General features: G+C 41.1%; 1 protein-coding gene across 1 annotated transcript in view; it reads right to left on the bottom strand.

Moving 5' to 3' along the window:
* GNPTAB (N-acetylglucosamine-1-phosphate transferase subunits alpha and beta) overlaps positions 1–14,898 on the bottom strand; it is a 207,394-nt gene that overhangs the window by 92,911 nt on the left and 99,585 nt on the right. The window contains exon 8 of the mRNA XM_073620327.1: positions 1,954–2,115. Within this exon, the coding sequence (XP_073476428.1) occupies positions 1,954–2,115 (162 nt within the window). The remainder of the gene's footprint in view (positions 1–1,953; positions 2,116–14,898) is intronic.

Raw genomic sequence — 14,898 nt, 5'->3', positions numbered from 1 at the left:
AGCTCTATGCTTTGTGGGAGGGTTGCATGGCCACACTTGCTAAGGAAAAGGACATCTTACAAAGAGGCTCAAAGTTTTTGGCCAGCGGGGTCCTTACACACTGGTGCATCATCCACGGCTATTGTGAGAGTCTTTTTAAGATAAGATACCACAGGGTCCCCAGCCAGGACAGCCCTTTCTTTGCAGAAGCTGTCCTCCATCAGATATTGTGCAAACTGCCTAGGGAACACAAATACCTTGTCCCGATGCTTCCAGTCCTTGTTCAGATCCTCTACCGTATGAGCATGTAATAGAAAGGACGTGATTGGTTTGGGTGCTTTCCAAGACCCCAACACTGTCACCTTAAGTTCTGAGGTTTCCAGAAGTGACAGCTTTGAATTCTTACATGGTCCTTTGAGACTGGGAGATACTTGAAGTTGGAGTGTCATCAGAAAACTCATCTGCTTCAGAGGTGTCCACTTCTTTGGATCCTTCCTCCCTCACCACCTCCTCTTCCAACCCTATAAGGGCTGGGAGGGAAAATTCACAATGTAGCGTCTGTGAGGAGTGAGACCTGTACCGTTTTCGGCCACCGCGCCATAAAACCTCACAGATATTTGCTAACTTCACTGTGCCCACAGCCCACAAACTACTCACAGCACCTGATGAAAAGGGGAGGGATGGCCTCCTGCCAGTGAACTTCTGGCAACATGTCCTGCTGAGCCAGTGTGCAGATGTGGCAAGCTGCAGCTGCACACTACGGTAGCACCCTCTTGTGTTCCTGACTGGGAACACCTTGATTGCGCCAACTTACCCAGATAGTGTAGTTCCCTGGCGCTGTGGTGAAAGCTGCCAAACTTGCCAAAAAGTTTCTCTGTAGCCTGCAGTCACAGAAGGGAAGAGAGACAAGTCCTACACACATCCCAAGGGCAGAGACAGCACTAGAAACCCATCACATAGGGGCAATCTACGTAGTTAGTAGCAAAGCTGACGAGCAGCTTAATCTTAGCGATCCTGGCCAGGTATACCCTTCACAGCCTTTAGGACATGAAAATCTTACGTTTGGGTGCAGTAATTTAAGTGTAAGTATTTTGCAACACTCACAATTAAAAAAGGATGAAAAAGATTTTTACGCATGTACCGTATATATGTATACGCTTGTTTACAAAAGGTCTTTTTTTAAATATTTTACTCAAGATCTTTCTGTCAACAAGAGCTTGAGTATAAACATTAGTAAATTTTTACGTTCATGTGCAACTGGCCTTAGGGACCAGGATCTACCACAGCAGACCATGGCCGCAGATCTGTATTGCTGTACATGGCTGCGGGTGGGTTTACGTGTGCACATGCGTTCAAACACGGGTGCTGACAATCTGCATCTAGAGGCATATGATGTGTGGCGTACAACTTTAAAATGCTAAGAAGGCAACCAGTGCACAATATATGAAGTAGCAAAGCTATTTAACAGCAGGAAAATAAGAAATTACCTGTGAATTCACTGTTACACTGGATTTCATTAATCTCAAGGCTTGATGATACAGTGTGTGTTGAGTAACTGAAGAGGTCATGTCATGTCTAGCATAGGCTAAAATCATTACTTGCTGCTATGCACTTGCTATTTCTGAAGCTCATGGCCATACGTCTTGTAATAACACGTAATGCTTCTTAACACCATAGGAAAATGTTGCTACCACATAAACAAGTGTTGATTGCTCCTTTGACCCCTTTTAAGAATATTTTGGTACTGGCTTTGAAAAGTGCACTGCTCAGTCCATTTATCTACTCCCATCAGTTGGATGACTTCTAAGCAGAGAGGTGTAGATGTGCTAGGCATGAAAATAAATCTGTGACCTTTGAGCCCTTTAATTATATCCAAGGTAGCTGTCTTTGCATTGCTTTCTCTTAAGATGTTGACATTAATACAGCTAAATACCCTGCTTGGTGATCTGAGGAGGTAGCTGCCTAATCACATACCTGACTCACAGCACTGAGGTCCCATAACAAGTAAGCTGGATTCAGTGTCACCTCTTTCCCTTCTATAGTCATGTTTTTCTTTGATTGAATGTTTAGTTCATAAAAGTCTTTGGGATTGTTCAGCTGCAAAAGTGCTACACTTGCTTCAGAGTACAGCTGCACCTACAGGGGATAAAAACAATCAGTTCGTTAATATTCTCTGTGTTCATTTGTAAAAAAAAAAAAAAATAAATATGAAAGGATCATCATTACTCCACATATGATACTTTGAGAATCATTTTCGTTATTGAAAGGTGCATACTGACAGCCAGAATTGCCCACTGGTTTCTTATGTCTCTTGATGACTCTACTGGTAAGAATACTGCAACATAGCACATATCACCCTCAAATCCTGCTCCTTCAGCTACAGTAGGTCAGTCCCAGTGCTCCTGACACTTTTCTCTTGACGCAAAAAAAAATAAATAAAAGAACTTAGAGATGGAAAGAGATTTAGGCCTCATTCACATGGGCGTAAAAAAAAAAAAAAAAAAAAAAAAAGCATATACAAGTGTAAAGGAAATTTGTAAGTTCTCTATATAAGTGTAGTCTATTTTGTATGTATTGCACACTGCCCTCACTGTGCACACGGCTATCATAATGTTTTCATTACATATTTGCATTCTTTCGAGTCCTGATTAGAATTAGTCAGCCAATGTTACGCCCCTTGTTACCATAAACGTACAGCTGTAATATTAATGTGATACCTACGTAATCCTGAGTATAAAAACCTAAAATTGTGTCAGAATAAAGCAGAACAGTTATTTGGAAAGATGCGGAGTGTATTTTTTGTGTCTGTTCCCTACTGCAGTAGTTATTATTCATTTGGAACCGCTAATCAATATGAGGATAGGAGTTGCCTATCTATAAATTTCCATGTCAACAAGCATGTTCTTTAATTACAGATCTGAATGCAGCTGCCTTGCTGTCAATGGAGCTGTTCACACAGGTGCGTTAACATGAGCTGCTTTCAGATCTGTAACACAGTATCCAAAAAGCTGCAAAAGTCCAACAGCCCGTCCGACAGACTTTCAACTGACTTTTGGCGGACTTTCAACAGACTTTCTAACGAACGGACTTGCCTAGACACGATCACACCAAAGTCCAACGGATTTGTACGTGATGACGTACACCGGACTAAAATAAGGAAGTTGATAGCCAGTAGCCAATAGCTGCCCTAGCATGGGTTTTTGTCCGTCGGACTAGCATACAGACGAGCGAATTTCTGGGTCCGGCGGAGTTACGACTTAAAGATTTGAAGCATGTTCCAAATCTGTAGTCCGTCAGATTTGCGACTGGAAAAGTCCGCTGAAGGTCCGGTGAAGCCCACACACGATCGGATTGTCCGCCGGATTATCCGCCGGATTTGGTCCGTCGGACAAGTCCGGCCGAAAAGTCCGACAGTGTACGCGGCATAAGAATGTGTGCTTTAGGTGCTTACTCATAAAAACACATGCAAATGCATTTGTAAGTGGGAAAATTAAGTCTAAACAAAGGGGAAAAAATAAAGTATCAATTTTTTTTTATTATGTAAGCATACGCGTCTTTACACATCATTTAGAAGCATTATGCAGGAACTTTTCTCCTAAAAAACATGTGTAATAACATCAGTAAAATTTTTACGGATGTGTGAATGAGGCCTAAAGGTCACAGCTGGGGAGCATACCTGAAAACCGCAGAGATCCAGAAGTTAATGTCTCTGCAAAATATAGGAAACCAGTGAGCAATTTAAAGTAGATCTTAACCCTAACTGGATGACAATCGGTATGCTAAGGTACTCAGTACCATAAACAATTTTTTTAATACACACACACACTATTTTCATCTTTTTTCTAACATTTTTTTCAGATCAGTACTGCAGGTCCCCCCCCCAGCCTTTTTTCAGCCAATTCTACTCTACATGCACTCATTCCAGCATCGGCTGAACTTTGTTGTAAACTAGATTTCCGATAATGGTGAATTGTAAATGATCAATGTGAGAAGGTATGATTGCTTGTAGTCCTCATCAGAGTAGCATGTGAAAGGATGACAACTCTGTAGCACAACTGGTATGGAGCTGTAAATCCATGCCTGAACAAAGAACTTTATGATAGGACCTCCGGGTATTCTTTTAATGAAATCCACAAGGTTTACATTTATATCATCATTTTAAAGACTACTATGGCACTTTTTGCGATTGCCATTAGATCTGTGGTAATAGACCCATGTCTTCCAAAGGCAAAAGTAACATGTTTAAGTGGACTCAAAAGCTGAACATTTTGATCAGTTCCCAATACTTTTATCTGCCAGCACTCTGATCGTCTAGTGTAGTGGCACACTTAGTATACTGTATATAGCACCCAGAGCTGATCTAACAGACACATACAAACCTGTGCACACGCATTTATTAAAAAACAATGAAACTGACATGGCGCATTACATATATTTTTCTGTATAAAGCCTTCCATAAAGGAGAATTGAATAAAACATTTTTTAAATCGCTGACAGGTAGGGCTTTTATTAAGGAGAAGACACCCTAGTAAACTCTTCTGTCATAAATGCTTCTCCCTGCCTGTCAATGGTAATGTACACTGAGCTGCACATGTGCAGTGTTCCGCTGTTTGCCATGATGAAATGAGTGATGTCAGAGCGAAAGTCTGGGAGAAGATAAAGAGCTTCATTTGACAGATGAGTCTGTCAAATATATACACACACACACACAGTGCATACTTTTACATTTAGACATAATGTTCCTGGGGGGCCCATTTAAAAATATATAGCAGAGTTTAATCTGCTTTAAAGATGAACTTTAGGAGTATATAATGTACTTAAGAGTGCAGTGGTCAGCCGTATATATGTCTTGTAAATCCCCAAAAACGTACAATATAGTGTCTAAAGCGCAGTGCTCCGGAATTCATAACGCAGAGAGTACAGGGGTCAGGAGTGAATAACATATAGAGTTCAGGGGTAAAGAATGAGTAACACACAGAGTGCAGGGGTCAGAAGTGCATATTGCACAGGCCACTGAACAGAATACAGTCAAAAATTATTCCCTCCTCCTAGTAAAAAAACTTTTCCCCAAGTCCAATTGCTCCACAGTACAGATCTCCTCTAACAGCTCTAAATCATTGCTTCCAGACCCCCCTCTCAGCCTAATCCCTATGGACAGACCCTTATCCCCCAGTACAGAAGCCTACTTTCAGCCTTATTATTTAGAAGAGGCTTCCTTCTGAGACGACAGCCATGCAGGCCAATTTGATGCACTGTGAGTGGCGTATGGTCTGAGCACTCACAGGCTGACCCCCCCATCCCTTCAACTTTTGCAGCAATGCTGGCAGCACTTGTACATCGAGGCGAGGCCTGTTCCGAATGAAAACCTGGCCCGTTAAACCGCTGTATGGTCTTGGCCACCGTGCTGCGTTTGTACAATCTTCTTATAGCCCAGGCCATCTTTATGTAGAGCAACAATTCTTTTTTTTCAGATCCTCAGAGTTCTTTGCCATGGGGTGCCATGTTGAACTTGAAGTGACCAGTATGAGAGAGCGAGAGTGATAACATCAAATTTAACACACCGGCTCCCCATTCACACCTGAGACCTTGTAACACTAACGAGTCACAACAACAGGGAGGGAAAATGGCTAAATTTGGACATTTTCACTTAGGGGTGTACTCACTTTTGTTGCCAGCGGTTTAGACATTAATGGCTGTGTGTTGGGTAATTTTGAGGAGACAGGAAATTTACACTGTTCTACAAGCTGTACACTCACTACTTTACATTGTAGCAAAGTGTCATTTCTTCAGTGTTGTCACATGAAAAGATATTATAAAATATTTTTTAAAAATGTGAGGGGTGTACGCACTTGTGTGATACTGTATATATACAAAATACTAAGAGCATAAACAAATCCAGTGATATATTACAAACCCAACATATGCAAACTGCAATAACCCAGTTCAGTTGCAGTCGGTGGCTATACAGTCATAATCCTATATGTATTAAAAAGTGTTCCATAATTCTTCAAAATTCTCCTATTGTCTCTATCCACTAGGGACCCCTCGGTTGGAATTGCCACTGGTATTGGTCTATTTGTGGATGCGTTTTCCTTTCATTTCGTAAATTGCTGTTTAAAATGCGATAATGTACAAGGTGACTCAAAATGAAATATAACATAGAAAATATAGAACAAAACACATGTGCATATATATATATATATATATATATATATATATATATATGTGTGAAAAAAGTCTAGATTAGGTCTTCCAAAACACTGCCTTGACACTTTGCAGAAAGGTGTTCAATCCACTTTGACAATCACCACGTGAGCCTTTACCAACCACAAGCAATGGACTCTTACCAGAACATGAGGACTCCACTACAGAGTTAAATCAGCATAAATAAGACAATCCCATCAAGTAGAGATCCAGTTCATATTGTCTGGATGGAGTTCAGCAGTATATATCGTGAATCCAATCAATTGTAACATCAATGGCAACCATAGATGCACAGAATCCCATAAAAAATCAAAACGGAAGAATTCACATAGTATAAAACTGTCTAAGAGGTTTTATTGCACTTCAAAGTATGAATACTACTCACATGAATAAAAACAATCCACGCTTTTTATGCAAAACAATCCCAAGATGCATGATAGAGGTTCCAAACAATGCTTCGCAAAAATTACCAGCTCAAGTAGGTGTGGCGACATCACGTGTCTGTAGCAGCTAATTTAGTAATATCAATTATATATTCACTGATAGATAGCGTGGGAGTACCACCCACTTTTTGGAACATTTTAACATAATGACAAAAGAACAGAATTAACAGACATTTTACATAATGTATGTCAACGAAAATCTATTAACAAGTTCATGTCATGTTAAAACTAAAAAAGACTGAGATTGGCAACATCATATCTTGTCATGGGGCAGGGAATAGAGGCATCCAAACTTCTTCTATAAACAGAACAACATTTGCATTGAGACTAGCAGACAATACGCCGGGGAGCAGCTGACTGTGGTGTAATATTCCCGTTATTTGGAATGAAGTCTCCTGCTATCCAGGAAGAGCAACTGGACGGGTGAAGACATGACATGACCATATTACCTTTCACTGGGACAGTCACCAATTCGAACAGAAAAGATCTGAAAAGTACAAATATAGCAACGTATCACCCTGCCTCTTCTTTTATCGGAAAATGGTGATAATCCATATCAACTGTTTAGATGTTCGGAGACTCACCAAAAAACTCTGCTGTCAAATCCTGGATTAGCAACTTCCACTTCTGTGGTGCAAACCATGCTAACAAATCTGTGTTAATTGTCACGTTTTTTGCATCAATGATTGACATGATATCAAATAATTGTATATATTACAGTGAGCTAAAATAACATGGGTGCAGCAGATTCAGTGTCTTCTCTGAAAGACATCCACATAAGGAGACTTTTCTGTATTGTGAAACAGTGATGGGTACAATTTTGACCTGTGATTTTCAGCATAGTGGTGTGAATAGACCATATATACATAGATCAGCCATAACTTTATGACCACCCACCTAATTTTGAGTGAGCCCCCCCCTTTTGCCACCATAACAACCCTGACCCATGGAGGCATGGACACCACTAGACCTCTGAATGTATGCTGTGGTATCTGGCATCAAGCTGTTAGTACCAAATCCTTTAAATCCTGTAAGTTGCGACGTGGGGCCTCCATGGACTGTTTTTTCCAGCACATTCCACAGATGCATGATTGAACTGAGACCTGGAGAATTGCAGGGCTAAATCAACACTTCAAGCTTGGTGTTGTGTTCCTGAAACCATTTTCGCTGTGTAGCAGGGTAAATTATCCTGCTGAAAGAGGCCACTGCCAACAGGGAATACCATTTCCATGAAGATGTGTACTGTCATTAAACACGTGTAGGTAGATGATACATGTTCAGTAACATCCACATGGATGGCAGGATCAAAGGTTTCCCAGCATCACACTAATATTAATAATCCATATAATGATTTCTCTGAATAACTGGGACACAGCACACTAGTGAAAAAAGATTGCATCGAAGAAGGCGGACATAGCTGAATCAGACAAAATTTGAGCCACCTCATAACAGGACTGTGCTACACAAAGGATTGCCCTCTCTCAGGACATACCCTGGTGTTCAGTGGAACAAAAATGTGCACTAGTTGTAATCTAATTAAAAATGTCAACAGCTGAAGAATGGTGTAGCTACCAACAAAAGCTGTTTAACATTTACCTGTGTGGTGCTCCACGGGCCTCTGGCAGCTGGTACCTGACCAACGCTGCAGCCTCAACAGTGCCTAGCAGTGATGCACTGACCGGAATCACTGCTAGGCACTGTTGGGGCTGCACTGATAATCGGGTAAGGATGATCAGTACCCTGTTTATCTGTGCAGACCTCCCCTGTGAGGGAATGCCAGTGATCGGCTTCTCCTCACACACTGTGAGCCTCATCATCTGCTCTTTACAGGGAATCGGTGATGCGCCGTGTCCCAGGGACAGAGCGTACCACCAATCCCCGAGCAGTGATAGTGGGAGGACACCCGTCATTTAACAATACAGAGGGCGGGAGGCAGTTAAACTATATCTAAAGGCAAACATTTTTTTTTATTATTTAGTTTTGGATACAGGGGAAAGGTATTAGAACACCTGTCAGTTTTATTACTGTTAGTGCCCCCATTAGAGAGATTCACCCTGTTTATCCTGTTTACCACTATCATCGAAAAGTGAAAGTAAAAGAAAATCCAAAATTTTGGGTTGACATCAGAAAAGTTATAAAAGGAGAAATCTTCCAATGGGAACACCAAGTTCTGGTGACAAAACAAGATCCCCTCACTTTGAGGAATTTCCTCTCACTTCCTCTTTTGGCTATGGAATAAGTAGCGAAGGGAAATCTCCCAAACAGAAAAAAAAAACACACAAAAAAACAAAAAAACTGACTTACCCTTTCACACATGCGGACTCAGTTAATTTCATTAGGTCACATTTTTTCAAAGAAAAAACGGATGAAGTTTAAATCCAGATCTCATCAGTTTTTCATCTGTTTCACCTCAGTTATTCAGTTTACATCTGTTTTTCGTCCGTTCTGTTTTTTTTAACGGAATAAGAATAGGACTTTGATCCATAAAAAAAATGGATGTTGACAGAAGTTGATGTAAATGGATGATCATGCATTGACATCCTTTTTTCATCTCTTAAAGTGGAAGCAAACCCTCCTATCGTTTTCAGCCAAGGAAGCTGCCATCTCAGTCACTGTTTGAGCTTCAACTGCCATAATGCTGCACATGTGATCAGTTATGACCCCAGCCATTGGATGGTTTGACAGTTTGGTTGAGAGCACAACCAATGTGACAGTTACATTTCCAGCACGTGCCGGAAATGTAACTGCTTTTTGAAATCGATGAGTTTACTTCTACTTTACCAAATGGATGAAAAACAGACAAATGGTCCGCATGTGTAAAAGGGGCCTTATGCCCTGTACACACGGTCGTATTTTCCAATGGAAAAAGTGCGATCGGATTGTGTTGTCGGAAATTCCGATCATGTGTGGGCTCTATCGGACTTTTTCCGTCGGAATGTCCGACACACAAAGTTTGAGAGCAGGATATAAAATTTTCCGACAACAAAATCTGATCAGTTAAATTCCGATCGTGTGTACACAAATCCACGCATGCTCAGAATAAATTAAGAGATGAAAGCTATTGGCTACTGCCACGTTTATAGTCCCGACGTACGTGTTTTACGTCACCACTTTCAGAACCATCTGATTTTCCGACAACTTTTTTGTTTTCTTTTTTTTTTTTTCCGACCACGATTTTGTGGTCGGAATGTCCGATCAATGTCCGATCGTGTGTACAGGGCATTACTCTATCAAAAAAAAAAAAAATGTTTTGTCTTTAGTTACACTGTAACGTGACAGCCAGAAAACCAGTATTTTCAGAAGCAGAGCTTAAAGAGTGGAACTTCCGCTTTAAGGACTCCTAATCCCCTGACGTGCCACATTTCGCATGTCATTTTTTTGTCTAGTTTTGACAAGTATCTAGCTCCCACTTCCGCTCGGGCCGCCTAGGCAGCGACTCCTCTCTCTCTCCCTCCCTCCCTCCCTGCAATCTGCCGAGACATGTCACAGGTCCCAGAAGATTGCTCGGCCATTCAGGACACGCAGCGCGATTCGCGCATGCGCAGGGCGCACCTGGCTGTAAAGCCGTAAGCTGTCACAGCCGGGTGCCCACACTAGTGATGCTGGCGCCGGGGAGAGGAGGGGTGAGAACCAAGGCTTTGGGCGGTCGCATCACTGGACCGTGGGACAGGTGAGTGCGTATTTATTAAAAGTCAGCAGCTACACTTTTTGTAGCTGCTGTTTTTTAATAAACAGAAAAACGAGTGGAACTCCACTTTAGGTTTACGATTCAATGATAAATCCGCTTAGGTGATTTTTATTTTTTTTATTTTGTAGCTGGATTACATGGTTGCTTTTTATTTTTGCCTGGTGTTCAAGCTTACTTGCTATGCTTTCTTTACTTAAGTCTCTTTTAAGTACTTGAACTCTGGTGAAATTTTTGCACTGTAAACTATACATTCTATCCAGCATAACGTGGATTATTGGCTGCACACGGACACTGCGTTCTGTACAAAACAGATTACCTCTAGATTAGATCTACACAATTCAAAATATTCAAATACTATGTGACTAGACAGGTCAAGTTTTTTCTTAATCTCTTACACTTGTCGCTTGCGTAACTCGCACAGCGTGGGCTATATAAAAATATACATATCCTCAGTGATCAGTCACACAAGGACACAGCTCTATCTAGTGGTGGAAATACTTTTGGAAAATGTTACACTAGAAACTTTGCAGCATTATTTAAACTGAACTTTTATATAATACATTTTGGAAGGAGGATAAAAACAGACACCCTTTTCACACATGCTTTTTGCAGTCGTACAGAGTGCTGTGTGAGCCCCAACGCTTGAGACACTAGAAAGGTACCATTTTTGGCCTGATCCCTTTCCCCTTCTGTATATTGGCTGATTTAGGGTACAACGTAAAAACTCTCTAGCCAGCACCGATATCTTTGGCCACCTTGATTGGCCAGTGCAGGATAACTTACTGCAGATGCTAGGATTGTGCAGCTCAGAAGATGGCGAACAGGAAGGTAACAAGCACTTTAGGCAATAGTAGTATCTAAAGGAAAAAAAAAACAAAAAACTTTTTGCCTATATTTTTTATTTCACTTCAGTGGCCAATAACAAATTGTGGGAGGCAAGAGGCGCCATGTTCCTGGTTAACCCCTATATGACTGTCTAACACCTATGTGTACACAATAAAAGCTCTCCTGCGCTCAGGTGTTTAGTTCCTCAGTATGTGGTGTGACCAGCTTCATACAGTAGTATCTGCTGTCTTGCAGCCCTCCTCAGAATAATGGGTATTCACAGGCTAAAGAAAAAAAGAAAAAAAGAAGGCGAACCGACCTAGTGCATTACCACTGGTAACGCTTTAATAAGGCATAAAACAGCAAAGTGTATACTCACAAACGAGCATGGGTCACAGGCATTAGCAATAGCAATATGAACATCAACAGATCAGGACCTGACATCAAGTAGATGGAGCAATGGCTGATGCGTTTCGGGGGAGAACCCCTTTCCTCAGAGCCTAAGAGCCTTCCTTTTTTCTTTTTTAACACCTATATGTGGCAGCAAAAGGGTGGGGTTTAACACCCATACACCGCATATAACCATCGCTGGAAGGCTGAGGTTTATGTGCTGAAAGCACGCTCTTACCACAAAGATCGAGCTGCCGACAGCTCTTGGACCAGGGAAAAGATTGGTAGCTGGTGAGAACGGCTTCAAATAATGTGACCGCTGTGACAGTGGCCACATGATCAGCGATCCATCCCATACCCTAGGCGTCCCGAACTATTTAAATGGACGGTGGTGTGAGCAGGAAGGGGATAAAGTCTGTATTTGCTCAAACATCATTTGTTGTCATGGATTACTTGCTGCTTTATTATGACTGCCATTGGCCTGAAGGCGGTGCCATTATATGGTATTAACACCCTTTTATATATAAATACTGTGTAAAAAAATTATACACTCACCGGCCACTTTATTAGGTTTACCTGTTCAATTGCTTGGTAACACAAATTGCTAAACAGCCAATCACATGGCAGCAACTCAATGCATTTAGGCATCTAGACATGGGGAAGACAACTTTCTGAAGTTCAAACCAACCATCAGCATTGGGAAAAAAGGAAAGTGACTTTGAACGTGGCATGGTTGTTGGCGCCAGGCGGGCGGGTCTGAGTATTTCAAAAACTGCTGATCTACTGGTATTTTCATGCACAACCATCTCTAGGGTTTACAGAGAATGGTCCGAAACAGAGAAAATATCCAGTGAGCGGCAGTTGTGTGGACGAAAGTGCCTTGTTGATGTCAGAGGAGAATGGACAGCTTGGTTTGAGATGATAGAAAGGCAACAGTAACTCAACCACTCGTTACAACCAAAGTATGTATGCAGAATATCATCTCTGAACGCACAACACATCGAACCTTGAAGCAGATGGACTACAGCAGTAGAAGACCACACCAGGTGCCACTCCTGTCAGCTAAGGACAGGAAACTAAGACTACAATTTGCACAGGCTCACCAAAATTGGACAATAGAAGATTGGAAAAATGTTGCCTGGTCTAACGAGTCTCGATTTAAACTGCGACATTCAGATGGTAGGGTCAAAATTCAGGGTTAACATGAAAGCATGAATCCTTCCTGCCTTGTATCAACAGTTCAGGCTGCTGGTGCTGTAATGGTGTAGGGGATATTTTTACCTCTTAGTCCCAATTGAGCATCGTTTAAACGCCACGGCCTACCCGAGTATTGATGCTGACCATGTTCATCTCTTTATGACTACAGTGTACCCATCTTCTGATGGCTCCTTCCAGTAGGACAATGCACCATGTCACAATGTCAAATCATCTCACCACTGGTTTCTTGAACATGACAATGAGTTCACTGTACTCCAATTGCCTCCACAGTCACCAGATCTCAATCCAATAGAGCACCTTTGGGATTTAGTGGAACGGGAGATTTGCATCATGAATGTGCAGCCAACAAATCTGCAGCAACTGCATGATGTGATCATGTCAATATGGACCAAAATTTCTGAGGAATGTTTCCAACACCTTGTTGAGTCTATGGCATGAAGAATGAAGGCAGTTCTGAAAGCAAATGGAGGTCCAACCCGGTACTAGCAAGGTGTACCTAATAAAGTGGCTGGTGAGTGTATATTATCATATAAATAAAAAAACACCACACGAGCCAATAAAGAATAAAAAAAAGCAGTCTCACCCTTTCTTACTGGCCAATAAGACCACTCACCACAGTGATGGGCCAATAATAAAGAAAGAACTTGGAGAAAACGGTTTTTAATACCATTAAAAGATTTCAGTATTTGCATGTTACAATGTCCTAAGATTAGGAGCTAGGGCTTTACAAGCCCACATTAAAAATATATTATTACGGTATATTCATGAATGAAGAGTTTAACTGCACAGTTCATTTGGGGTAGCTGCTGTCTGTTCTCCTGCAAATCACACTGGGACTTTTCTATTAAACTGACCGCCAGTTCTAGGCAATCACTTACAACCGGGTGAGGAGGGTACATGGAGCTTTACAAGGAAAAACCTCAAACGCCCAAGTACTTTAACTAGTACATTAACTGAGGGACTTGATCCGATTGAGGTATTCTGATCACGATGTTACCACATTTGTTTAAGTTTATGGCAGGTTAAGTGGCAATTGGCTGTATAGTGAATCAAAAAGGTTAAGAAACAGAATATACTAGACATAAATGAAGGTGAAAATTTAATTATTTTCTGATAGTCTGTGCAGGCCCAGAGCAGCCTTCTAATTCTTCCTTTGCAATATGTGATAATGAAATGAGAATGTGACTTGTTTCTTAACACAGACTGGCTGAGCCTATTCCTTTCCTATGACAATTACATACCTAAAGCCCAGTGTGTATTATACCTTATTAAAGTAGGACTCTACAGCCCATGCTTATAATAGAAAGATTTTGTAGGACACCGATTTGAGTCCTATTGAGGACTGATAAGACCCAGGTTATAAACAGCCACAGATTTGTTTCCCTCAAACCAACTGAGGAGCTCATTCATCTACAGTACTTCTACTTCATTATACCTATTTGATGCCAGTTAAGTTAGGAGGATTTAACCACTTCCCGTCCACCATACATATATAAACACATTTGGAAGAAAAGGGGGATATCTCAGTCATTGTTGCAGCAATTATCAAGATATAATTTTCTTATGCCATTGATTCCCTACAAAGTAAAAGTAATCCTAGTGGCTAAAGAGCCACTGAATTACTTTTACCACCTTTACTGGGATCTTCCATGCAATCAGGGAGCCCGCTACAGAAGAGACCTTTGGAAACCGAGAGCAACAAGGATTTCCGGTTTTGGTCTCATTACTGGCTTGTGAAAACATCAGATCATACCGATTTCTTTAATAGTCCATGAAGAGGATCTGTAATGGCCTATGCTTTCACAAGGGATGTTGTTCATCCCTTGTGATAGCAATAAAGTTGCTAAAAAAATTAAAAGGTACATATAGAACCAAAAAAAAACGTAAAACGCCCCTGTTCAAATGCAGAGAGAGAGCAAAAATGTTAGCACCAGATGTCCTGTGTAACACTAAACTGGTAACCAGTAAAGGCTTTTAAAGTATCACCTATGGAGATTTTTAGGTGCCATAGTTTGACACTATTCTACGGGCAGATGAAATTTCAAAGCGTGACATGTTTGGCATCTATTTACTCAGAGTAACATCATCTTTATATTTTACCAAACAATTTGGTATTATATTTTGTTTTTTGTGCACTTTTTCCAAAAAAAA

Source organism: Aquarana catesbeiana, linkage group LG03 (assembly GCF_042186555.1).
Source record: "Aquarana catesbeiana isolate 2022-GZ linkage group LG03, ASM4218655v1, whole genome shotgun sequence".
NCBI lineage: Eukaryota > Metazoa > Chordata > Amphibia > Anura > Ranidae > Aquarana > Aquarana catesbeiana.
Note: the sequence above shows the minus strand (reverse complement) of the source record. Positions and strands in the feature narration are given on the sequence as shown.